Raw genomic sequence first — 26,461 nt, forward strand, 5'->3', positions numbered from 1 at the left:
ACAAAACAAGAAATAAATACTTTTTCAATCTAAAAATATTACATTAGCTAAACGTAATACTGGTGTAGCAGATGCTAAAAGCAGAGTAAAACATGTAGATCTGATGGGGTTTTTTTCCTTGTGTGAATTATATCTTGGGTTCCTCTTGTGGATAAAATTCTACCTGGATGGCAGCAAGAATTTTCTTTGACACAGATGCTCTTGAGACTGTCTCTAAATGCTGCAGGTGATGAACAATTTTACAGACACACCTCCCACTTAAAATCTTGAGTTTCAGGGTTCAGTTTTTTGTGTGTGCACCACAATGCCAAAGTATGGTAAGCATGAAATTTCAGTGTATGCCCTCCATATGTGATTCTGAATAGATCTTACTCATGCAAAGTGGCTGTGGCAGTCAGTGGAAGATTTGCTTTTCTTATGCTTGCTGTTTTGGATCCTGACTTGTTCTAACATTGAGTCTTGTGAAATTCTACCTCTGCAAATAAGAAAAAGCAATCTGTCTCTGGAGATTTCAGCTCACAGTTGTTACTGCTAATGCTGAATATATGAATAGAGCCCATTCATTCTGTGCTGTGAGTGGTAATTAATAGCACAGGAGCCAGCACAGCTACAGCAGTTGAATGTAGGGTCCTCTTATAAATTTTTTATAATTGTTTCAATTAAAAGGTATTTAAGAATTGCTGAGGAAGAACTGAAAAAACCAGGCAAGTCAAAGGACTCTCACAAGCTGTTCTTGTGTGACTAGTATTGTGGTTTTTTACTTTTCTTCCTCTTATGAGAAAGAAAAACAAGATTTCCCACCCTTCCCTGTTGTGTCTAAGGCTAAAAATATCTTACTAACATGATTGTGTGTGTCTTAGATCTTTTGTATTGTTTTTTCACCCTGGTGCCAAACTAAATGCCTTTGATAAGCAGTTCTTTATGGTTCATATTTATATTAAAGTTTCAAATGGCAGTGACAAGTATTTTAAGCACAGAATCAGTTTATTTCATCTTACAGTTTTGCTAGGAATGCCCTTTTACTATCAAATATAAATATACAATCATATGTGAAATGTGCTACCATTTCCTCTGAGAAGTGAAAATAAATTAATAATCATTGCTTATCTAAGTCAAGTAAAAAATAGGACCTTGCTGCTAGGATTGGAATGAAGGGAGTTTCAAAATGAGCTGGGATGTTTGGATGTCCTGTTCTCATGGGTAGCTTTGCAGACCTCTGCCCAGCACCCTGATTTATTCTTCTATTACATCAGAGGATTTTGCCTCAGCAAATTTTGCCTAAGCAACAAGAACAGTTGCCACCAGCAAGCTGCCACCCAGGAGGAACAGTGCAGGAAGAGCTCTGGTAGGGCTCAAAGAGAAGCTGTAACCTACTGTGGTTTGCACTTCTCCTCAGCTTAGTGATAACATTTGCCATCTCAGATCTCAGATGGAGAAATAAACCACATGGATTAGAGACAATCACAGTCATAGGACAGTCCAGATTGGAAGGAATTTAGGAAGATCATGTGAAGCAACTTCATCTGACAGCAGGGCCTCAAATTAGATTTTCCAGGGCCAAATCTTGCATGGTTCATTGTTCCCATGGTGGAGGAAAAAAATATACATATATATATATATATATTTTATTTTTTTTTTAAATAATTTTTTTGTATTCAGAAGGTGTTTCCCTGAAGCAGATTATGTCCTTAGCCTCCTGTTCTATAACTATGCCTCCCTGTGAGAAGACTATCCTTGTCTTCTCTAAAACTGAAATTTATTTCTGTAAATTGAAAAAAAAAAAAATCCTGATTCCTGCATCCTTCAGCTTCTCCAAGCCTCTAATCCTCTTGACAATTCTCTGTGGGATCTTGTCCAGATTTTCTGTGTCTCTCTTGAACTGGGGATGCCAGAATTGCGTGGCAGGTAGGGCCTGACACTTGCCAGGCACAGTGGAATAATCACATCCCTTGATCTGCTGGCAGTACTCTGGCTGATGCAGTCCAGGACGTGTCTGCCTTCCTTGCTGCTGGAGTGCAGTGCACTGCTGGCTCTTGTTCAGCTTGCTGTGCACCAGAGCCTATTCCACAGAGCTGCTTCCCACACAGCCTGTCCGCAGCCTTTACTGTTATGTGGGTTTATTCCAGCTGCAGGGCTTTATCTTTGTTATGCCTGGTGCAGTTTTTGATGTCCCATCTCTGGATGGTGAGTCTTTCTTCTGGCCCATTTACCTCCTCCCAGTTCACAAATTTTGTGTGAGTGCAATTCCATCCAGGTAGTTTTGAGTAGGACTAGACCTAGTGCCAGTCTCTGAGAAACTCCACTCATGGCAATCTACCTTTTTTGTATTTGAGCTTTTACCCTACTTGGAGAAAGGAGCTAATTCTCCACCCATCTTGTGCTCCATTTGTCAAGTCCTTATCTTACTGGCTTGTCAGCAAAGTCATTATGGAACTGTGGTCAAAGGTGATGAAATAGCATACACTGCCTTGAAAATCAAACACTGTACCTTGTGGGGTTTATGTTTTATGCATTTGTTTATGCTTATGGTATGATTATATGGTAAGCTAAGGTAGTACCTGGAGGTCTGTGTAATTCTGGTGTCATGTAACTAGCAGTTACAGAAAAGCTGTCATTGTTTTCTGCAAATGTCATCTCAGAGTCATCTCCCATAAACCAAGTGTATTAGCCACTAATGGTGGCTAATTATGTTTTATATGGCTAATAATGGTTAATTAGCCATTAAAGGTGCTTCAGACATGCTTTGCAGAGGGAACATCAGCTGGGGGTAAATTTCAGTTCCTCTGCGAAGATTGTGTTTACAGAGCTACAGCTAGTGCTTGTTGTTATTTAGCAGACACCTGATGAAGAGAAATCTGTCAGCAGGGAAGACGACAAAGAAATTCCCTGCAGCCCTATTCCAATGACAGCGGAGAGGAGACGCAGTCTGTGGTATGCAAGCCACTATACAACTGATGAGAGAAAAGTAAGACTGGAGGGGGAAGGGTCTCTGCATTACACAATTAATTTGAACTAAGGGAAGCAGTGTTACGTAGCTTGCAAGCAAGATCTCCATGTGTGATTATAGAAATCAGAGAAAATATCTGATTAATATAAAAATCAAGGCTGCATGGCAGTAAGATAAGAATATATTTTGTAAAAATGAATGAAACAAAACCAGGAGCCGGTGTAAGGATGCAAATGAAAAGCATGCTCTATGTTTTTGGCTCCCACATTTAAGAAGTGTAGGACTGGGGTTTTGGCTTGGGGCCATTATCTTTGAGCAAACCAGCTAGAAAGTCTGTCAGGGAGCTAAACCTGGTGTAAAGATCTGATCTGCCTTGTAGCTACTAATTAGCACTGTCACTGGTGAGTGGGGACTGCCAGCTTATCTTCTCCTCAGTGCACTGGTGTCCTTCTTGAAGATAAAAAGCGAGGCAGTTTAGGCAGCTGTGTAAAATATCCTGGAAGGGTCCAGCTCTCTACCACCTGTCTGCACCAGCTGCACTGCAAAATTTCATTTGTTGAGTTATTGTCAAATTTGGGACATATGAACATTCATATATACTCAAGCCACATATACTCAAGCCCCAGGAAATCCACTATAATAATAGTAATGGGAAATGAGCTGGCAAATGGATAAAGTATTTTATTTTATATTTGCATCACCATTTTATTGGAACTATTTTTATAATTGTAGTAATTCTAATGATTGTTTAAAAACTTAGTTTTTAAGCACCAGATCATTAGAAAGACATTAGAAAGCAGTTAATCAGTATAATGCAATACTGATTAATTTTTTGACTTAGTATCCAAAATTTCAATGCAACATTCTCAGTTCTGGTTTAAAATTCACAGGAACATACAGTAAAATTATGTCAATGCTATGACACACTGAATACAATTTTATTGTATTGTACAATTCTGCTGACTTTTTAAGATTTCTTTCTGAATTTCTTGGTGCAAATCTGCAAAAGTCAGCACATATGCATGCACGTATTCAAGAAGTCAAACTTACTAATGCTTGAGCTGTGCTTCTGTAATAATTTGTTCTTGCATTGCTTTTTGCAGCTTCTGTCAATGACCCAAGATGAATACAAGCCATCGGATGTTAGTATACTACTAGTCTTTGTAATTTTGCAGTTCTTCTCAATGTGTGTAAATACAGACAATGATACATACAGATAAAACCTTAGATGACATTTGTAAAACTTCTAGATTTATGGTTAGCCTGCCATTTACCCTATAATATTGATTACCCTAAATGTAAATTTCTTCTGCTTCCTTAATAATTTCCCTGAGAAACCATTGATTGGTCACTTGAAATTAAGCTACTTGTAGTAGTACCAACTGGCAAACGATCTTTGCTATTTCATTGGGTTTGAATAAGATATGAATATATGCTTTCTAATGCAAGCCACCTTTAAATTTGATTTAGTTTCTTTGCTATATTTTTTTTTATTTCATTCGTGTTGGAATGCTGAGGCCCTTAAAGCATGACCGACAGCACATATGAGTTCAATTTACAGATTACAGAAAATACAAGTTTTTATTTGATCAGAGATCAAGCAAATGATCCATTTATCTTGACTGCTATAGACCTTAGCAGACTCTGAAAGCAGAAATGTCCCCTCTCTTTAGCACACACAGAAGAATGGAGATGAAGATGAATTTTAGAAGCATCCATAGCCTAATCTAAACATGCTCCATGGTCTGTACTTGGTGCAGCTGGATATGACTGAACATAACCCAGACACTATTCTGAAACAGTTCACAGGCTGTTGCACATGCCTGTGAATAGTTTTGACAAGCAAGATATGCTCCTGTCTCACAGCCTGAGCAGAAGTCAGTCTTGAGCACGTATTGCCATCACTAACCCATTGCATGTGAATTTCTGCCAATAGGAAAGTTATTGATGATTGTGATTGCTGGAGCCCTTATCCAAACAAGCAGAAGGGCTGAAATTGAAGGCACAAAAGTAAAGCAATGGAAGAGTGTTGAATTAGCACTACCAAGTGACAAAAATGTGCAATTGATAACAATGATTACCACAAATGGTTTTATTAACAGCTGCAAATATAGATCTCACCACTAATAATTCAAATTGGGAAGTCATTTATAGCCATTATTTTAATAACTACTGGAAATATTTCTATATGAACTGAAGTCTGAAAATGCTGATGTAGTAGTTTACCTAAGAAGAAGGATGAATTTTTGGTTACTTCTATTGGTATGACATAAAGTCTTAACAGCAATAAATTTTGGAAGCTGTTCTGTGTTAATTTTGCATGCAACAGGACTATAACATATCAGTTTCTTGGAAGTAACTGCAGCTGCTTGTTAGCCTCTTTTAACATTGGCACTCCAAGAGTAGCAAAACACAGAAGTAGGAGTCCCCCTCCTCTAAGAGCCACGGTGAATGCAGTGCCTCTCTCCGGTGTCCTGGCAGGTGCTGCTGGTAACAGTGAACGGGAGCCCTGCTGACTATCACACCATCCACCCTGCCCTGCCTCTAGAAAATGGTCCAGCCAAAGCAGACATGTACTCCACACCACAGTACAAGTGGGAGCCCTCGGATGGCGTGTCAGGTAGTAAATTGCCTAGGAATTGTCATTTTTTCCATGTGTTTTTCTTCTGTATCTCCAGTCACTGCATTTCTTGTCATTTTGGTAAACTCTTTGTCCTGTTAAAGTTAAATAACTGCTGTCACCTTGCAATGATGGATACCCATATGACAGTTTTGTAAACTGGGCTCTAGGTGTATACCATCCAAAATACTTTGCCTACCAACACAGTGATTTGAATTAGCCATCAGAGTGATTGCAAGAAAAGTAATTTCAAGAGAGGATGCGTGTACTGTCTTTACACCAGCATGGAAATAAGAATTAGGAATTTAATAATAAGAAATAAGAATTTCTTTTTCTACTTAGAAAAGGAAGAGGAGGAGGAAGAAGAAGAGGAAATTACTCAGGAGGAAAAGGAAAATGTTAAATTACATGCCCTGGTCTCTGTGTTTCAATTTATCATGAAACAAAGCTACATTTGTGCTCTGATAGCTATGATGGTAAGTACTTAGTAACAAAAAGAATGCTGTTGATTTTATGAAAGTGTCTTCTCCATGTTTTTCTGAAAGTAGTCTCATTGGTTGGTTTTCAGCAAGTCTTTGTATCAGGCTTAAAAAATATTAAGATGGTGTCTGCATAATTTTGAGCCCATTTTTGGTTATTAATGTATAATTCCTAGGCCTGTTGCAGGCCTTTAAATAAGACAACACGTTTCCAGGAGTGGGAGCCCCAGGCTTTTTTGTCCGTTGAATACCAGAAAACCACTGTGCCTCAGTTTTCTATTGATTCCCAAGCTCCTGCACAAGCAGGTTTATCACGTATTTGCACCACTCAGAAATTTACCTGTAAAATTAATGTATGTCATACTGATACAGAAAACTGTAAAATTACGGTTCCTAATTCAGGCAATGCATGCATCCAATGACTCTGAGAAGAAAGGATCTGTAAAGCCTGATTTCCTGTGTTGACACAGAAAGATCTCAAGGAAAATACAACTTTGTGCCAAGGCAGACTTTCATGTTTACTTGTTCCCCTTTTTTCTCTTTTTCATGCTGTTGCTTGTTTTTAAGCCTACTCGTTGCAAATACTTTGAGCTGCATTATACCAAGGTTTCCACATAATGATTAGATGTCTGTCTATATTCCCAATGCAAGCTTTGCTTTTACTGTTTTGGAGAAATTTCAACTATGATGAAATTAACCATAAAGCTTCTTGGCCCAATTTTGCATTAAAAACGGTAAAACAAATTACCTTGGCTGCCTCTCTTTTGCATAAAGTTTCAAACTTTATTGGCTGTCTTTTTACAGAAAAAGTTTCCCCTGTAAATAAGGCAGGCTCTTTGTGCAAAATATAGATCTGGATTGATGCATTCTGAGTTATTATCAAGTAGTTAATTAATTTCATATTGACACAGTAACTTTTTTCATATTTTTTAAGCCCATTTACTTCTATGATCTAAGGATCATAGAATGGTTTGAGTTGGAAGGATCTTAAGAGTTATCTAGTTCCAACCCCTCTGCCTTGAACACAGACACCTTCTACTAGACCTGATCTGCATTTCCCTTTTAATTAATTCCCAGGGTTATAGCTCTCAATATAAAAGGAGACTGTATATTTTAAAAACTTACTTGTAGTTTAATGCTAACTTTTATCTTCATGATATATTCTGATTTTATGTGATCCAAATTAATTTATGACTTTATTTGTGGTGTGCTCTGATGGAAATTCCATTTATACTACAGCCAAATACAGCTCAGTATAGACTATTTTCTCATATGAGGATGGAGAAGTAGTATATCACTGTTTTTCACATACCCTTAAAAGACACATTTTCCTGGAGGGTTAAGCTAACCTGATAGAAATATTCTTAATGTTTAATAATTTTTAAATGCTTTATTGACAGTTGCTCCACAGTTATAGCAGCAGATACACAGCTAAATTTAGTCCTAAATCAATAACACCATGTAGATAAAAAAATGCTTAAACCCCTAAATCCTTTTCTTCAGTGTTTAATAGAGAAGTTTTTGAAAACAAAATTCTGAAAGCTGCAGAAAATGTTCTGTAGTTGTGAGTACTCAGGTAATCTACCACAGTTACTGCAGACTAAATGTTCTTCAGATTGGGTGGGTATACACCATAGCTTTCCATTTTAAACTGATTCCACAAAAGCTAGAGCAGTATGGAGTTAATGCTGCTTTGTAATGCTGTCAAAGGCCTTCAATGCAGTACCCATTGATTTGGTTTTGGCATTCCTAGTCTGAATTCTTTTTGCAAGAAAAAATTCTGTGCCCAAACTTTAATCTTTATTTTCCATCTCTTTTAGTTTGGTGTAATGAGAAGCAATGAGTCTGCTTACAAAGTGCAGCTAATGCATGAAGGGTTTGCCCTCAGAATCTGCTTTCTGCATGTTCTCCAAGGGGTTTATTTTAGCTGGTCCAGTAGGTGATCAATATGGGTGAGAGTCTGATGAAAATGAAAATACATGATGAGGAAAGAACTGTAAATGAAGTGTAACTGGAAAGCTGCATCTGTGTTTTTTCTGAATGCATCTGTGGACATTTTTTCCTCTCTTTCCTCCTTTCACAAGGCATGGAGCATCACCTATCACAGCTGGTTGACTTTTGTGTTACTGATCTGGTCTTGCACATTGTGGATGATTCGGGACCGAAGGAAATATGCCATGATCAGTTCACCATTCATGGTTTTTTATGGAAATTTACTGCTAATATTACAGTATATATGGAGTATTGAGCTAAAGAATGATGAACTTCCTCAAGTATCTGGATTTTTAAAAAGAAAGGAACCTGGGGAGCTGGCATCAAAGGTAAGTGTAACAAACAGCTGAGATTTATTTATGAAACCACAAAATATATTGTGATAAAAATATGGATCTCTTGACATTTCTTTAAGAGTACATTCACAGTATTCAGCAGCAATTCTAAAGTAAAGGGTAAGTCATTAGAAAGAGTCTTCAGAAAACTGCTTCTTGCATATTAAGCTAATACTAGAGTAAATGGTTGAGACACCTTTTAGATTTTCATGATAATTCTGTAGAAAATACTTGGTGGATTGAAATTGCTCACTTGTTTGGTTTTATAAACTGGATTCAAAACTAGATGTTATTTGATTCTCTAGATTAATACCCATGGGATGTCAGATCTGTCTGTGACTATGATGGCAACTGGAACTGTGTTGTCATTGCAATTTCCAATACTACTCAGTCCCTAATGGTTTGGCACAATCAGCAGCACATAGCTGTGGGTGGCTGAGTTTTAATTCTTTATTCTTGCACCTGAATTAGCACAAGTTGAAATCCATTTTAGGTTAGAATCGAGAGAATTTTCTGACCCCAATGCATGATAGATTTTTTTCTTTAATGTCTTGTAAAAACATTTTGTTCTGCAATTTTTCTCCTGGAGAAGGGACTGAGCAAAAATAATGTTTTTTCCTAGAGCACCCAAGAGGGGCATCTCAGGGAGTGTATCTAGTTGGCACTGCTCCCCCTGTGCTAAGTGGATCACTTCCCTTGTGACCCCTAATTACAATTTGAGTAAGTTCTGTATGACATCTTCCTTGTTGGCAATACCTTTTGGACAACCATTTCTGGGTCTTTAATGCATTTGAAAGTCAGTCAGTGTTGTATTATTTATCTTGTAACAGTAGGGCTAGTTTGGTAAGAGGGATAAAGCTGGAGGGGTTCTGCAAGAGAAGTTCTGCATTTTTTTCAGTGACTTCATAAATCTCTAAGGAATTTTAACTGTCTTAATACTTCATTCCTTTGATATTATTTCTTATTGGCTATATCATCAAATATGTTGTCTAAAAACAGATGCTGTCAAGAAAGGAAGCTAGTGTGTGTATATGGTGATTTGGCCACATCCATAAAGCCATTAGGTGTTTAGTGGGGTTTTTTAGGCTGAATTGAATGCACTCCATAACTTTCACAGAATCACACAATAGCTGAAGCCAAAAAGACTTCTGGAGGTCATTGGTCCAACTCTCAAGCAGAGCCATCTATACTTGATTGCCCAGGACCATGCCTAGATGGCTTTTGAATATCCCTATGAGTGGAAACTCTTGTTACATCCTGGGGCAACCTGTGCTGGTGCTCAGTTACCCGCACAGGAAAAAAAGGGTTTCCTGATGTTCAGAGGGAACCTCCCATGTTTCATTTTGTGCCTATTGCCTCTGGCCCCATCACTGGGCACCCCTGAAAAGAGTCTGGCTCCAGCCTCTTCACACCTCCCTTTAGATATTTATAGACATTGAATGAGATTCCTCCTGAGCTTTGTCTTTTACATCGGAGAGATGTTCCAGTCCCTTCATGGCCATTCAGCTGGACTCTCCTGTACATCCATCTCTCTTGTACTGGGGTGCCGAACAGGGCACAGCACTCAAATTGTGCTGAGTAAGAAGAATCACCTTTCTTCAACCTGCTCTCAACACCTCCTAATGCAGCCATTAACATTCTTTATCGTAAGGGCACATTGCTGGCTTACTTGTAACTTGTTATCCACCAGGATCTACAGGCTGTTTCGGCCAAACTACTCTCCAGCTGGTCGGACCCCAACACCTAATGGTACATCAGCTGGTTCTTCCACCCCAGGTGCAGGACTTCATCTTGTTGAATGCCCTGACTTCATCTTGTTGAATGCTCTGATGTTCCAGCCCCTCTATCCAGCCCCTCTCTCCTGCCTGTCGAGGTCCTGCTGGATGGCAGCATGACTCTGGTGAATCAGCCATTCCTCCCAGGTGTATGTTATCAGTAAACTCAGCAAGGGTACACTCTCCCCCACTGTCTGGATCAAAAATGAAGATGTTGAACAAGACTGGGTTCAGTACTGACCCCTAGGGCACATTGCTAATTATGGACCTCCAAGTAGACTTTATGCCATTGATCACTGCCCTCTGAGCTCAGCTGTTTTCAGTTCAGCTCACTTTCTGCTCATCCAGCCCACACTCCATCAGCTTCCCCCTGACCACTTTATGGGAGGCAGTTTCTGTCTGGAGTCTAAGTAAGAGACACTATCTGCTGCTCTCCTCTCATCTACCAGGTCAGTCATTTTATCATAAAAGCTTATGAAGCTGGTCAAGCATGACTTGCCCCAAATGGATACACTCTGACTATTCCTGATGGTTTTCTCAACCTTCATTTGCCTGGAAATGTTTTTCAGGATTAGCTTCTCCATCACATTAGAATCACAAAATGGTTTGGGGTCAGCAGGGACCTTTCAAGATCATCTAGTCCAATCCCCCTGCCATAGGCAGGGACATCTTTCACTAGATCACATTGCTCAAAGTTCCATCTAGCCTGACATTGGACACTTCCAATGATAGAGCATCCACAGCTTCTTTAGGAAGCCTTTTCCAACATCTCACCACTATCACCCTCCTAGGGACTGAAGTGAGGTTGTCCAGGCTTGATCCTTCATCTTGAACTTCTTGAAGATAAGAGTGACATTTGCTCTCCTTCAGCAATTCTCCCATCACCACATTTGATGAAAGGTCATTGAGAATAACCTCTACCAGTGACACCAGTCAGCTCCTGGGCACATCCCTTCAGGACCCGTTCACTTTTGTATGCCCACATTCTTTAAATATTCCCTGATCCAAGCCTGTTCCACCAATGGAAGACTTCCTTGCTTCAGACTTTTGCATAGTGTGTTTCCTTAAGGCCAGTCTTGCTAGCAAAGGCTGAGACAAAGAAGGCATTTGGTACCTCAGCCTCTTCCATGCCCTGTGTCAGCAGTGGGCCTAAATTTTCCCCACCCTTCTTTTTCAACTGAGGCATGTACAGAAGCAAATCTTGTTGCTCTTGACATACCTTGCCAGACTCAGTTTCAGGCCTTGACTTTTCTAACCATGTCTGTAATGCATGGCCAGTCTGCATTCTTCCCAGATTACCCAGTCCATCCTCCATCCCCAGGCAGAGTCTATGTATTCCCACTGTGCTGCTGTGCAAATCCCAACTTCACCTTTGCATCTTTCTGGCCTGTGCTTCCCTGTAGCTCTGTATTGCAAATATTCAAGGCATCACACCCTGTCTCTCTCATCCCAACAAGACTACAGCCCTGCACAGAGATCTCTAATTGCTTGGGTTTGTTCCCCATGCTGCAGGGCTCAAGTGTACAGGCACTTCAAAGGGGCACCTGACATGCTGTTTTCCCAGAAAGAATCTGGCAGGTTTCCCTGTAAGGCTGTATTGAAGTAATTGCCTTGCTTATATACAAATGCTTGCAGTGACCCTGCATAAGCCTTGTTTTGCTGATTATGTATTTCCTTTTGTTCACATCACCCCAGGCACCCTTTTCTTGTTAACCTTGTCCGTCAGTCTCTCTTTAGTAGTTTCTCTACTAGTAACTCTGTACCCCCCTTTATTCCTAATTTAAAATCCTTTGAATAACGGTTGAATTTAAATGAAGACTGGTATTCTGCAGAAAGAAGAATAGAAGTGTACTGTAATTCTTTCTGCATAAGTGTCTGCATGCTATTTGTGTTTCCTGGCCTGAAATTGAGATAAAATCTATACTGTAAAAGGTTACAGTAAGGTTACTGTAAAGGCATTTATTTGGTCTACAACCCTTCAAGACTTTTCTTAGAGCCAGCTCTGGCTCTGGAAATGCTAAGTAGAACAAGGGAGTAAATGTGGCGTAAATTAGAGCTAATCACTGCAGAAGAAAGTATCTGTTTTACAATATCAAAGGTTTGTGTTGCAAAAGCCAGAGCTTCGGGAGGTACCTGGGGAGGCTGTGACAAGTCACACAGGCTGACAATCTGCTGCCATGGCTCAGTGTTAGCAGCAGTGTCAATAAAAAAAGCCATCTCCTGGGAGCAATTCTTTTCCCCATTAAGGTCTTGTGCATTAGATAAAAAATGCATTGTACCACTGGCCTTGCCATTGTATTGTGTGTGAAGTATTTGCCTCTTACATGCTTCCTCTTTGAAATTTTCTCTTTGAAATGTTCTTCTAGCTAGGTAGTGAAATAAATCTCCTTCTGCAAAGGGAAATTATCAAAAACTTTGTAGAAAACAAAATCAAGTGTGTGACAACAGGAATTCTAAATTTTGTCCATCTCTTGGTATTACAAGCTGTTGAATGTTGCTTTTTGCAAAACACAGAATTGCACTCTTCATTAAAGAGATCTGTTTATTTCTAAGGTATCCTGCTGTTGCTGAATTAACATCTCTTGAAGGTCTTAAAAGAATTAAAGGCTATCTCAGCTCTTGTAACTTTTGCAAATGTAAGGCATATTACATTGACTGGGTCTTCTATAACTGCAAGACATACAAAAAAAAAGGATTTTTAAATTAACTCTGTTTAAGCACTTGAAGTAACAAACCTCCTAAATCAAAATACTTATGATGTACAAAACCATAATAGTGACAATACACTCTTGCATGTGCTTCTTCCCTGAAAAAAAGGTAAAAAATTAACAAAAGCCCAACAAACGGGAATTATATCAATCAATGCATAATAAGAAGATCCCTAAACTTATGAGACAATAGTTAAAATCTGAATAAAACAAGGTAGGAATAGATGAATACCTCTAAGAAGTGGAAATGGGCAAATGAAGCAAAATTGTCTGTAATGCAGGATGTTTCCTAAATAATATAACTTGCTGTAAGATGCAACTTTGACACCGGTGCCATCGCTGCCATTTCCTGAGAGACAGAGAAAACAAAGGCATGCAAAATTTGTGAAAACCTATGCTTGTATCAGTAGGACATAGGATACACAATTAGTCTGTTGGTTTTGTTTTGATTTTTGTTTGCAGATTCTTTTCACAATTACTTTCTGGCTACTGCTTAGGCAACACCTTACTGAACAGAAAGCGCTTCGGCTAAAAGAAGCTACTTTATCTGAGGTCAAAGTTGGAAGTGAAGAAAATGAAGAAAAAGGTAAAGCCAGATCCAATTTAGTCCTTCAGTCATGATAGAAGTTCCAGTTACTGCGTTTCTCTGATGCTGAAAGCAATTAGCAAGGTATCTGTTATTAGCTAAGAAAGATATTATAAAATCTGTGTGCAGCTATCTCTAAGATATAGAAGTAAAACACTTTTGAACTTTAGAAATTAATATGAAATGTTCTTTACTGGAAGGTAATAAAACTACTCATTTTAGAAAGATCATCAAACTTTCAAATGATCAGTTTACTGCTATGCTCCCAACTCAAACCAGGGGATTAATTGCCCTAAAGTTTAACCACAGGAGATGAGTTTACCTAGGAAAAGTTGTTAAATTCCTTGAAAGTTGTGTTGGTACATAAACTTTTATACAGACACAGAAGTTAAACTACAAATTTCAGTGGAAAAAACAAGCATATATTTTTTAAGTGGAGGGGCTCAAGCACACCTGAGAGCAAAGTTTACTTTCATAGATTCAGCTTACCTAATAGCTCAGCGACCTGTTCTTTCTTTTGCTACTGGACACATGTTCCTCCAAACATTCCTTGCTCTCTCTGGATCTTAAACTGAAAAAGTTCAGTGCACTGAAATGGTAGAAAGTGAGTTCTGGAAGCAGTGGTGTGGTTTTGTCTCTGATTAATTACAATCCTTGTCTCAGTAAAACATCTGATCAGTGTCAAAGCTGTACTACAAGGATTTTCAAGACAAGAGCCTGAGGAGGGGGATGGTGAGTGTGACAAAAGGAGAGGGCAAGCCTCTTGATGGTGAAGTTTCAATATTGCTCTCAATGGAAAGAAATACAACTGTACTGTGGTTCTGGCAAGCCCTGTTATCTAGATACTTGCACATGTACTTGCTGCTGGGGGTCACTTACCCTGCCCTCCACAAACTTCATAACGTTAATAACTGGGGAATATTGGTCTCTTCACAGGGCCAAAGCAGCTTTTCTTTTCTGGCCCAGATGCAGCACAAAATCTTGGATAAATGATAGGTTTTTTTTAAAAAACAGCAGTGTTAGTGCAGCATTTATATTTTTAAGCTTCTTTGGGTTTATGTTAAGGTTTTCTCTTGCTTGTAGTTTTTGAGGATAAATACAATATTATCTAAAGGATGAAACTCAAAGGGAGAGGTTTGAATACCAAGTGAGAGTTTAAACTCAAGAGGTTTCTGGTGGTGCTGGTGGTTTCTTTGTTTTCCAATTTAAAAGGTTGCTTACTTGAGAGTATGAGTATATGGAAAGTGTTTTGGCTGTTATCCATTATGCATCCCTTAAGCTCTAATTTTCCACTGCAGCTGCTGACATTTCAGACAAAGTGAAGGTGGGTGTTTGGTAAGGATGTATAGCCATGTGCCCTATGGCTCCAGCAGCAGGTTTAAGCTCATACGAAGTTAAAACCCTTTTCCTTGCTCTGGAGTCATGCATGATTAGGAATTACAGTCTCTTGTGAATATTGAGTTTTAAGTTTCTGTGTTGTATGCAGAGATTTTACTTTCCACCCATTTAAATTCTTACTAAAAGTCCCCAGAAGAGACAGGCCAAATGTGACTCTGTATTTGCAGAAGAGGAGTCGCAAGAGGGAGAAGTGTCAGAAGAACAGGAAGAGGAGAAGGAAGAGGAGGAGGAGGGAGAGGAGGACGATGAACAGGATATTATGAAAGTTTTGGGGAAGCTGGTGATGGCTATGTTAATCAAGTACTGGATTTACGTCTGTGGGGGCATGTTCTTCTTTGTCAGCTTTGAGGGTACAATTGTCATGTACAAAATCATCTACATGGTACTGTTCCTCTTCTGTGTAGCCCTCTACCAGGTAAGGGAGAACTGTGTTAACTGAATTTTATCCTTGAATAGAACTATTTCATACTTTTAGCTTGGTAATAAAGTAGATCCAAATAGAATTCATGAACAGTGAACTTGTTCTTTAGTTAGACACAACAGAATAAGACCATTTGAAGGGATTAAGACTAGTTTTCCTTTGGTTTTTGGTTATAGTCAATGACAGGTAAAGTGCATGTAAATTAGGTACAATGCACCTCTGCTCTGCCATGCCACTTCACCATAAGCTTTGGAACCTTCGTGGAAAATTCTGAGTCCATGTACATTCTACATAGCCACCAGTTTTTTTGACAGCTGGTCCACACCGCTTCTACACTCCAGTGAGCATGGGAGTCCCTCTACTCCTGGACTTTCATCACCCAATGGTGATGAAATTAGCTGGCTGAAGGTGTCCCTGACTTTGTGTCTGTGGCCCATGTCTCATTTTTGCACAGAAGTCTTTACTTCAATGCATTTGCGTCAGAACCAAAAACTATCTCAAAAATCTGTGCCTGCCACTGGGTGGGTATCATTGCTTACTTCACACCAGTGAGAAAAATAGCGTTCTTCATTTTTGTTTGATAGTACAATGTTGTCAATATTTCTATCAGTGTCTTTGCCTTCAGCATGTGTCAGCATGTTTAGTGTGTGATTTTCAGGTACACTATGAATGGTGGAGAAAGATTTTAAAGTACTTCTGGATGTCAGTGGTTGTTTACACGATGTTGGTACTTATCTTCATCTACACATACCAGTTTGAGTCATTCCCTGGGTTGTGGAAGAACATGACAGGTCTGGATGAAAGGAAGTAAGTGGTTTTGATTAATTTTTTATTTGTATCTTTTATCTGAGTTCAGTGTGATGGAAGGACCTGAGAGTAGTCTTCGTTATTAAGGGAGAAAAATGCCATGCAGCCATTCTCAGGCATAGCTGATTTTAGGCACTCAGTTATGAAGCCATAAATTTATTGGCATAACCATAGAAGTGAGCAAGACCAAGAGAGGAGCTCAGAGTTGTGTTTTCTCCAATTGGCTGCTTAGACTTTTGGATTGCTTCTGTTCTCAATACAGTGCCAATACTTCTCTTCACCACTTTGACTATAGGAACCAGATCCAGGGAAAGATTAAGGGTAGATCTGCAGGATGTTTGGAACTGATGAAGGTGAAGCTGCTCTCCAGTTAATAAGGAGTACTGGGATTCTTCATCCTAATGATGAGTTGGGCATTTCTCAAGAGGAGCTTACACTGGAAAGTATAAACAATATGAGTGGATCTCCAGTGCAGGATCTCCAGTCAGAGAAAACTCATCTGATTCAAGAGCTCTGTGGCAGGGTTTGTTCATTTGACTGTACTTTTACAGTACCTCTCTACATTACTGAGTCCGAACACAAGATACTTGCATCATAAAACTTGCTAGTTTGGGAGAATTTTAGAAACCAAAACCATGCAAAAATTACCATCCCCTTATTTTCTATTGCAAATAATTTGTAGAAATGTCTCATGGAAAGAATATTTTATATGAAAAGATGCCTTAGTGGAATACTTTTTTTTTTTTCCAGACTAGAGGACCTTGGCTTAAAACAGTTTTCTGTGGCTGATCTATTCACACGCATCTTTATCCCCACCTCCTTCCTACTGGTGTGTATCTTACACCTTCACTATTTCCATGATCGGTTTCTGCAGATCACTGATTTAAAAGCTGTAACCAGCAAACAGGACAACACTATTTACAGGTAAGAAGCAAAGTAAATGGAATTATTGATTATCTCTATGGAAGTGCTGCTTCTGACTATCTTGTAATGCTCACTTTTCAGTAGATATTATTTGCCTTTGCTATGACTATCTGGCTTAAAAAGAAGGCGCACAGTATCCAGCACCCCACTACAACCAAAGTATCTGTCTCTCCCCATTTTCCCCTACATACTGAACTTTTTCACTTTAAGATACCTTTTCAAAGGTACTAATGATATTTATATTTTTGTTTAATTGTCTTTGACCTTTACTGGAAGTTAGGTGCTTAATTACTGTGTGTGCCCTTTTGTATATGTGTTCCTGTCAGTAATAAGAAATACAGCTTTTATTTTGGGTCACTTCTTCTTTTTCAACATCCTTTTTGAGGTCCACATGAAGATTTGGAGATCTGTGTAAATCACCACATTTTGATTGAACAGTTAGGCCTTTTCGTAAAGTTGAACTTCAGAAACGGAAAAATTCCGAATTTCTGTTACTTTTCATAGTACTGACCCTTGGCTATGCTAGACATTTGGTGATTTCATCCAGACGTTCATTAGCATTTTTTCATGAATCTGGGACATCACTTTTCTGGTGTTCAATTCTTATATATTTTCCTTCATAAAAACCAATCTGGCCTAGGATCCTCAGCCAGGAGTATAAGAGAGAGAAATGGTTTTGTAGTACATAGTGTTATATTATGCAATAACAATTATGTTCATTATTTGAAAGCAAGTAATTTAGACCCCATTTTTAGAATGTTCACCTGTCTAGGGATAGGTGTATCTCAGCTGCACTTCTGTGAAGAGGGACTGGCTGCATAGCACCACATAGACCACAGGAAATAATGCCACAGGGAATTATGCCAGTTACTTAACAGGGAATTGTGTTCTAGGTTATGCAAGATTTTAAAAACATTTCAGATATTTTTCATACATTAAATTTGATATGAGACTACTTCACAGTGTATGGTGCAAGTTTGTGCCACAAGAATAAGCTCCATTTTTATGGAATGCTTCCAGTTTCTGTGTTTAAAAAATTGCTAAGACCAGAACTGATCAAACTTGATAAAATTTCCTAATAAAGATGTGGGGAGGATTAAACTTAACTTTTAGATGTCTGTCTGTGTAATATCTCTCCTGTTGCTCTTCTTGAATTGCTAAATGTGATGGTAGATTCAAGGGCGCTTTTGTAATGGCCTGTGAGCAAACTTCCCTTGCCCATAGTGGGCTGGTGCAGCAGTAGGTACATGTTAAGAGCTCAGAATTGGCCAAGTCCTGAAAACAGAGCCCAGATATGTGTCTGAGCTGAAATTGGCATTTGGGGGAATGCTTTACAGTTTGCAGTAACTCTGCAAGCTCTCTGGCAGCCCAAAGTTTGCCCTTGTGCTGAGTAACAAAGGAAGTTTCCACCTCCCTCCTAATGTGACACAATAGACACAGAATAAAAAGACCCTGAGGCACTCACAGGATTTTGATGGGTTCACTTTGCCTGTGCAACTGCTACTTGAAAATCTTCCCATTACACATGAAAGATACAAGAATATTATACAGCTTTCCAAATGGTGGCATGAAGAGGATCACTGTGACTAGAGTCACTTTATTCCCGAAGGATGGAACTGATGGTGAAGACACAAAATGTTTTAAGGCATTGCAAGCAAACATTTTTGCCAGGAATAAATAGCCTTGAGATATCACACTGAAGGTGGACATTCATTGTCGTACCAGGCTTTTTATTAAAGTCACAGATGAAGGAGATTATGTGATATCATCAGCTTTTTTATCTTGGCATTAGGATGCTAATTTTGAGTCTAAATGTGTATTAGATTGTATTAAACAGTCACATAAGTAGCTAAATATTTTTAACTGTTAAATGTGTCATATGTGCTACATTTGCCATTTCGCAGTATTTTCAAAATCACAAATATCACATATTTCCTCTGTTCCCCCTGAGAAGCTTTAACTGTTATGACCAATATCCAAATCAGAACAGTTTTCTTAGTTTGCACTCCTACTAACACTGCCTGGCATATGAAAATCCAGCTCTTTTCTTCCCTTGATGCATTAAATCAGTATTGAGCATCAGCTGACTTTATAGTTGAAAGCTTCACAATAAGAGCACAGCTGACCTTTGTATTGGTGATGCATAAAGCCGGATAAGAACTAACATAACAACCATCTTCAGCTTAACAGTAATTCTAGCAATAAGTTGCAGGGGCAATTAAAACAGATTCAAGATTCCTATATATGTGCAGTTTTCTCTCAAAGCTACTAAAAATTAATTTTCCTTTTTTGCTTTGAAGACACTAGCAAAAAAGGAAAGCTTCAGTTAACAAACGCTTTACCTTTTTAAACTGCTTTTATGCTGCACCTTTGGCAACAAAAAAAATTAAATAAAGAAACAGAACCTTCATTTTGAGTAACAAGACAGAACTCAGTCCTTTTAATAGTAAACTTCTTAAAATAATCACAGCAGCTGGGAGCTGGTCATGAAAGCAATAAAGAAAGCACGTGCAGTTCCTCCATCTGCCTTTGAACTGCCAGGTGTGATTACAGTACTACAGTTGTGTGTAACTGAAGAGTCCTGCTGAAATTGCTAAGAATGTTCGTTTATTAAAATGAAGCTTCTCATGACCAAAATTTGCAGAGTGAATTGAAGAGTGAGGGTCTGCCAGCTGCAAAGAGAGGGCACAGAAACTGGCACACTGGAACTGGCAAAGTGAGGCCCTTCTCACTATTTATAAAGGTGTCAGAACTGAGTGTCTCAGTTTTACATCTGCAAGAGAAAGACAATTTCTCTGATTAGGACTTTGCAAACCCATTTCCTTGCTGTACCATGAATTATGGGATAAAAGAGATAAAGACGGTGAGGTAGATAATTTCTCTGATATGATGCTCTGCCATAATTACCTTTACATATATCTTCAAAAAAAATTAAAAATTGGTGGTATTCTAATGCTTACTTAAAGCAGTAAAGGCTGGTCTCAAATTTTGAGGACTATGAAAATTATCTGTAGCTCTGACTGAAGTTGCATAGGATCTAAATGTCTGAGAGTTGCATTTATAAGCTTCGTAGACTTTTCACTGTATGGTGTATGTTAAAATGTCAGTGTGCATTGTTATGACAATGTGTCATAACACATTGGTAGACAGGCAAGTGTGTTCGTTCCTATTTAACGGCTTTCTTTTCTCTCTCTAATTCATTTCCCATTTTCATCTTGTGCTTTCATCTCCCACCTCATAGCCATGCCAAAGTCAATGGCCGTGTATATCTAATAATTAATAGGTGGGTACTTCAATTCTTCCTTTCCTTTAAAACCTATATACCTTAATTTTTTTAGTTACTTCTTAGTTGCCTTAAAGCAAAGTATGTTCTTGCTGCGCAGCACTGTGAAGTAAGCAGGGAGATAACATTGTTCAAGTGTTGCAGTTTCCTAAAGCTGATGAAGCAATTAATACACCTCTCCTGCATATTTATACATTGTGAGTTTCTTCTCCCAGCTGAGAATTCTCCTAAACTTTGCCCACACCTCAATGCAGGAATAATTGGTGCTATTTGTAATTGGCTGCAGACGATAGATTCGGTTGAAGAGGCTCGTTTATCTACCCTTTGTTTGTGCATGGAAAGATGCATGTCTGCATGCGCCTGTGTACACACAGACACACAAACATGGAGACACACATCCCTGTCTTTCTCCAAGCATAAAAGAATGGGAATTTGAGGGCCCGTTCAGTTAAATATGTGGTATGTACACGAGTTTCTACAGACCGAAACTTCAGAGTTGGAAAGGGAACACTGAACCCACTGCATGCTAAGGCTGTTAATTCATGGGCTGAGTTGGGGGCTGCAGGATCCAAACTAGACAAACTGCCATCATGATCATCCCTTTATAAATGGCATTGTGAAAACTCCATAAATTAGATCCCTCTCAAAATACTTGATTGGAATAAATGTGAGCTATTTTTAAGTCATCTCTGAGAATAGAAGGACTTCTGAGTTGTTGTCATTACTGAATATAAACAGAAAAACCAAGAAGATGCATTGTTTAGATATTTGTGATTACCTGCTCTAACAAGAAGTCAATTTATGAGTCATGTTTCATGCTCCTTCTTCAAATGTCATCACATGGTTTGAGTCACCGTTCCTAAAAGTTCACCAGAGCTGGAATTCTGGTCTACAGAGTGGTGAGGGCAGGAACCTTGGCTAAGGCAGGCAAGCTGGTTGCCAAGGGGCATGGCCCGGAGGCAAGGCGGGGCTTTGACCCATGGGCAGTCAGGAGCATGAAGCAGCCACTGAGGGTGAGGATCAGATCTGGAATCAGTAAGAGGGTCAGCCACAGGCTGGTGGGGCCCCAGCGAGTCCATGGAGATAAGCCAGGTGTGCAGCGGAGGCAGGGTGTCAGTCTGCATGTCAGGCTTAGGGTCAGGGAGGCGTGGGAGCAGGCACAGTCACCGCTGCGATGCAGCCACCACAATGCGGCAGAGGCCTCGGCATGGACACGGCACCCAAAAAAGGAGAGGGACCCTCTGCACCAAGGCTTCCTGGCCTGTCCAAATCCCCTAACAGGGCTTGGATTCAAGCAGCGTATTCCCTTAAATCCCTGTGAAGGCACTCAAGGTCCTGGCAGTGGAAGTATGGCACTGTGTGCTCAGTTTGAGTCTTGGAGACCAAATATCTGGGAGATGGGTCACTAGTGTTCTGCAAAGCAGAAAGCTTTCTGTTCTTAAGGCTTTGCATGAAAGATACTTAAGAAATTATTTTAGCCAGGAAGTTTCAAGCAATTCATAAACAGCAAAAAATTATCAAAGACAAAAAATGCTTAATAATGCATTCAATTAATTAATCTTCTGCTCTAGTAAATTTCAGATAGGTGAAAGTACTAGGAATCCAGCAAGGAGCTGAGGCACATGCCTGATTTTAGTACCACTGAAATTGCTTTGTTGCCAAAAACTAGATCTATTGGTATACTTCTCGTTATTGATACCCTTATTAATGAACCTGAGAGTAAGAAATGCTCTCAGGTAAAAGCAGTAGTGGCTGTACCTTCAAGGCTTGTTGCCTCCATTATTGTTTAGTTACTTGTGTCCCTTAGTATCAGACACAATGCCTTTGTATGGGGTTATATGGGGTAATTTCCCACTAGTATGTGGCTTCCAACAATGAAGTCATCTCACTAGCTGTGAAGATGTATGGGGTAGCTGGTCTTAAAAATTCTAAACTAGTGTAGTTTTTATATCTAATGCCTCAGTGTTGTCGGTTACATTATAACATTATCTCATTGTGGGAAAAAAAGAAATTGGAAAAGCAACCCTGGCAATACATGAGGAAGTTTTGGAAGGAAGATTCCAAATAGACTAACTTTCCAAACAGTGGGCAGGGCATTTTATCTATCCTTGGATCTCCTAAGTACATGATCCAATGCTCAAGCCTACTGATGCAAATAAAACTAAGCCTACTGAAAACTAAACTCATGCTGAGGCTTTATCAGGTATATACATTACATGTACCAATCTTTATAACCCCATTTGGCTCCTGAATCTCCAGAATACAAATGGGAGTTATATGAATAAGAGAAAGATGAGTCCATTCATATCAAATCCTATAGAGTTATTGTGTTTCTGTCCAATTTACACTGAGTTTAGTCATTAGGTCTTTGATTTACATCAGTGTGAATAGATTTTTTTCATTATGAAAGTCACTTGGGAAGATACCTTGTAAAAATCAATGCAATTTCATATATACAAAACCTGTCTGATTATATGATTACTTTCATTTCATGGTGCATTGCCTTTTAAATGAGCACTAGTGGTTTATAGTAACCAGGGATCTCTATAACGTGAACTGAACTGAAAATTCGTTCTCTCTTCTTTATACATGATGTTCATATTGGCACTTCATTAGAGTGAGTTATGTCATTTTAGGGAACACTGATGTTTAGTAAATTTATAGAGATTTGAATATCCTTTTAGTGTATATGCTAGCTGATCTGTGACTTAGATATAAAAATAATTGAAGAGTCTCAAAAAAGATGATTGGTAACAGTCAACATTGCTTTACTAAGGGCAAATCAAGCCTGACCTATTTGCTGACCTTCTATGATCAGGGTGCAGCATTGATAAATAGGGGCAGAGCAACTGACATTGTCTGCCTGGGCTTATGCAAAGTGTTTGACACTATCCCATATAATATCTTTGTCTCCAAATTGGAGACACATGGATGGACCACTTGGTGGATAAAGAACTGGCTGGATGGCCACACACCGAGCTGGTCAATGGCTCATTGTTCATGAGACCAGTGATGAGTAGTGTCTCTCAACACCAATACTGGGGCTGAGACAGTTCAGCATTTTTGTTGGTGACATGGACAGTGGGATTGAGGGCACCCTCAGCAAGTTTGCTGAGGACACCAGGCTGTGGTGCTGTCAGCACACTGGAGGGAAGGGATGGCATCCAGAGGGACCTTGACACACTCAGGAGGTGGACCCATGCAAACCTCATGAGGTTCAGCAAAGTAAAGTGCAGGGTCCTACGCCTGGGTCGCAGCAATCCCAGTCACACCTATGGGTTGGGCAGAGAAGGACAGTAGCCCTGAGGAGAAGGGCTGGGGTGTCATGATTGACAAACAACTGAGTCGGCAGCATGCACTCACATCCAGAGCCAATGGATTCCTGGGCTGCATCCAAAGGAGCATTGTGAACAGGTCAAAGGAGGTGATCCTGCCCCTCTACTCTGCTCTGGTGAGACCTCGCCTGGAGTGCTGCATCCAGCTCTGGGGTCTCCAGCATAAGAAGGTTCCATGGAACTGTTGGAGCAAGTCCAGAGCAGAGACACAAAGTTGATAAGAGGACTGGAGCACCTCCCTTACAAAGACAGGCTGAGAAAGTTGGGGCTGTTCAGCCTAGTGAAGAAGAAATTGCTTGGAGACCTCACAGCAGCTTTCCAGTATTGGAAGGGGGCCTACAGGGAATCTGGAGAGGGACTTTTCATCAGGAATTGTAGTGACAGGAGAAAGAGTAATAGGTACAAATTGAAAGAGGAGAAATCTAAGTTAGATATTTGGAAGAAATTCTTTACTGTTGAGTGGAGAGACACTGGAACAGGTTGTCCAGGGAGGTTGTGGGTGCCCCAGTCCTGGCAGTGTTCAAGGCCAGGTTGGATGGGACTCTGGGCAACCTGGTCTGCTGGGAGGTATCACTGCCCATGGTAGTGGATACTTTAAGGTCCCTTCCCACCTAAACTATTTTATGATTCAGTTGCCAGTAGCCAAAGCTACTGAATAAATTCTTGAGTATTAGATTTTTTTCAGGTTATTAGACACTCAGGTTCATTGCCCAACCCATGATGAGGAATTTTAGACATGAATGTGGCTAAAATGTGATTAAACTTTATTACTTGATATTTTTTAGTGTTTGAATGTCTTGTTAAACTTCTAATTTTAAAACACCTTTTCTGCTTTTTGACAATTGGCATAGTATTTCTGCTTCAGGGTTGTTTAGTCAGATTTCTGTAGTTTTTCCTGCATTTGAGACTCCAAAGTTTCCATCTTGAAGAAACTGCAGCTCCCAAATGATTGAAAAATAATTCTGCTTATTTGAATTTCTCATTAACTGCCTAGTCTATTCTCTTAATTTTTAGTGATCAGGGAAAAAAATATATACATTTTTAGTTTCTTGAACTGTAAAAATCCTAAAATTGGCAGAATTTCCTGTCTAAATAGTTATAGGCCAGAATTTCACATCAAGAAAAATAAATCCCTGAGATAGTACTATGGAATTTTAGAACAGCCTTACAGGTGCTTGGAAGTATGCTGAGTGTAGTAATTTCAATAGCATAACCAAGCATTTAATGACCTAATCATAGACTTGCCAAAGGGAGACTTCATTGCAAGGAGTCATATTCAAAGGGAAGCTGGGTTTTCTGTAGCTATGGGAGGTGAGTCCCAACAGCACAGCTTTGGGAGAAAAAAGAAAACCATAAGAAAATATTTATCTTCTCTAGTAAAGAAAATATATATACTGAATAATCTCAGGGGGAAAAGGCATCATGGCACTAGAGAAATATTGTTTCTGAGTTAAATCGGTCGTATCCCAGTTTTGGTAGTGTGAAGCTTACTGATAGATTTAAATGGAGACTATTATAAATTAAAGAAAAATTCTCTGTGTGATATGGCAAAGAGAGAGAGAATGAATGTCACTATCAAAGATATTATAAAAATCTTCTGAAGGTGCAGCTGTGGAATTCTTGCTTTTGTTTGTTCCCAAACCAATAGCTGGAAGAAAACTTGCAAATTCCAGGTGCATGTTTTAATTGGAGGAAGGTGGAAATGCATTTACAGTGATAGGTCAGATACTTGTGATGGTTCAGCTGCATTACTCAGAGCATGGTACAAAGTTGACCACATTTAGCACTGGTGTAAATAGGTTGCCCCTTTCCATCTGTGCTGGAAATCCATGGTTTTTTATAGAAGCACCCCGTGAATGTCATGATGGCATGCTCTTGGCATCAGAAGGCTTCCGCAGGTGAAGTAGGAGAATGCTTTATGACTTGTGATGTAGCATGACGTATTTGTCAATGACCTTCTTCTGTAACCCCTCTGTTCTCATCTCCCTTTTTCTTTCTGTTCCAATTACTTTGAGCAGCCTCAAGAAAAAAATACCAAACCACCAAAATGAGTAAGTCCCCTGTGAAGTCATGAAATGTTTCCTCTTAATATCATTTCATGCTTCTACATCTTAAACTCTGACCATTTTCTCCTGTGGGGAAAATGTCAAGTTTAAGTGTCAATACCACTCATTACTAACTAACCATTAGTATCTGAGTGAGAAGTAGTTTACTAATACATTCCAACAACTCAATTTTCAGTGTGTGTTTGGAGAGAGTACCAGAATCATTAACTTTTCTACTTCTAAGGCATTTTCCATGAACAGTTAATTTTTTCTAATTAAACAGTTTGAAAAAGACTGCAATGTCATTACTCCTCAGTTTGCTGACATGATACTCTTTACCTACAGACTGGTGCACCAAGATGGAAGCCTGCCTGACATAACTATGATGAATCTAACAGCCAGCAGAGAAAAGGAAGAGGATAAAATGCTGGAAGAGGCTGGTGAGACAAGAATGGAAGAGCCGGAGGGGGAGGGAGGGAAAGGGAGGGTCAAAAAACGAAAAGAAGAAGAGAAGGAGGATGAGGATAAAGAAGATGATGATGATGACGACAATGAAGACAATGAATCAGAGGAAGAAGAAACTACAGGTAAGCTCTACAGAATGCAAATTTTTCTTTCCTCACTCTTAATTAATAGTATCAATAGGTAGTTTGTTATTGGTCATCCCTGTTAACTTCAATCACCAAGTTTTCCTTCTAGTTTCATGTACAGGCTTTGTCAAAGAGCCTGAACTGAGCAGATGGATACTTGTCAATTATTCAACAGACTCTTCTTGGGAAAAATTGTACTGTAGGATGCTGAGAGGA

The 26,461-nt window shown here is 39.3% G+C and overlaps 1 protein-coding gene across 1 annotated transcript in view; it reads left to right on the plus strand.

Moving 5' to 3' along the window:
• The window catches only part of PIEZO2 (piezo type mechanosensitive ion channel component 2), a 287,457-nt gene that overhangs the window by 189,585 nt on the left and 71,411 nt on the right, over positions 1-26,461 (plus strand). The window contains exons 9-20 of the mRNA XM_039706337.1: positions 2,834-2,965; positions 4,051-4,089; positions 5,429-5,567; positions 5,910-6,043; positions 8,131-8,367; positions 13,319-13,442; positions 15,008-15,255; positions 15,920-16,068; positions 16,819-16,992; positions 20,234-20,275; positions 25,629-25,661; positions 26,001-26,242. Of these exons, the coding sequence (XP_039562271.1) occupies positions 2,834-2,965; positions 4,051-4,089; positions 5,429-5,567; positions 5,910-6,043; positions 8,131-8,367; positions 13,319-13,442; positions 15,008-15,255; positions 15,920-16,068; positions 16,819-16,992; positions 20,234-20,275; positions 25,629-25,661; positions 26,001-26,242 (1,693 nt within the window). The remainder of the gene's footprint in view (positions 1-2,833; positions 2,966-4,050; positions 4,090-5,428; positions 5,568-5,909; positions 6,044-8,130; positions 8,368-13,318; positions 13,443-15,007; positions 15,256-15,919; positions 16,069-16,818; positions 16,993-20,233; positions 20,276-25,628; positions 25,662-26,000; positions 26,243-26,461) is intronic.

Source organism: Passer montanus, unplaced genomic scaffold (genome assembly GCF_014805655.1).
Source record: "Passer montanus isolate IOZ18808 unplaced genomic scaffold, ASM1480565v1 scaffold19, whole genome shotgun sequence".
Classification (NCBI taxonomy): domain Eukaryota; kingdom Metazoa; phylum Chordata; class Aves; order Passeriformes; family Passeridae; genus Passer; species Passer montanus.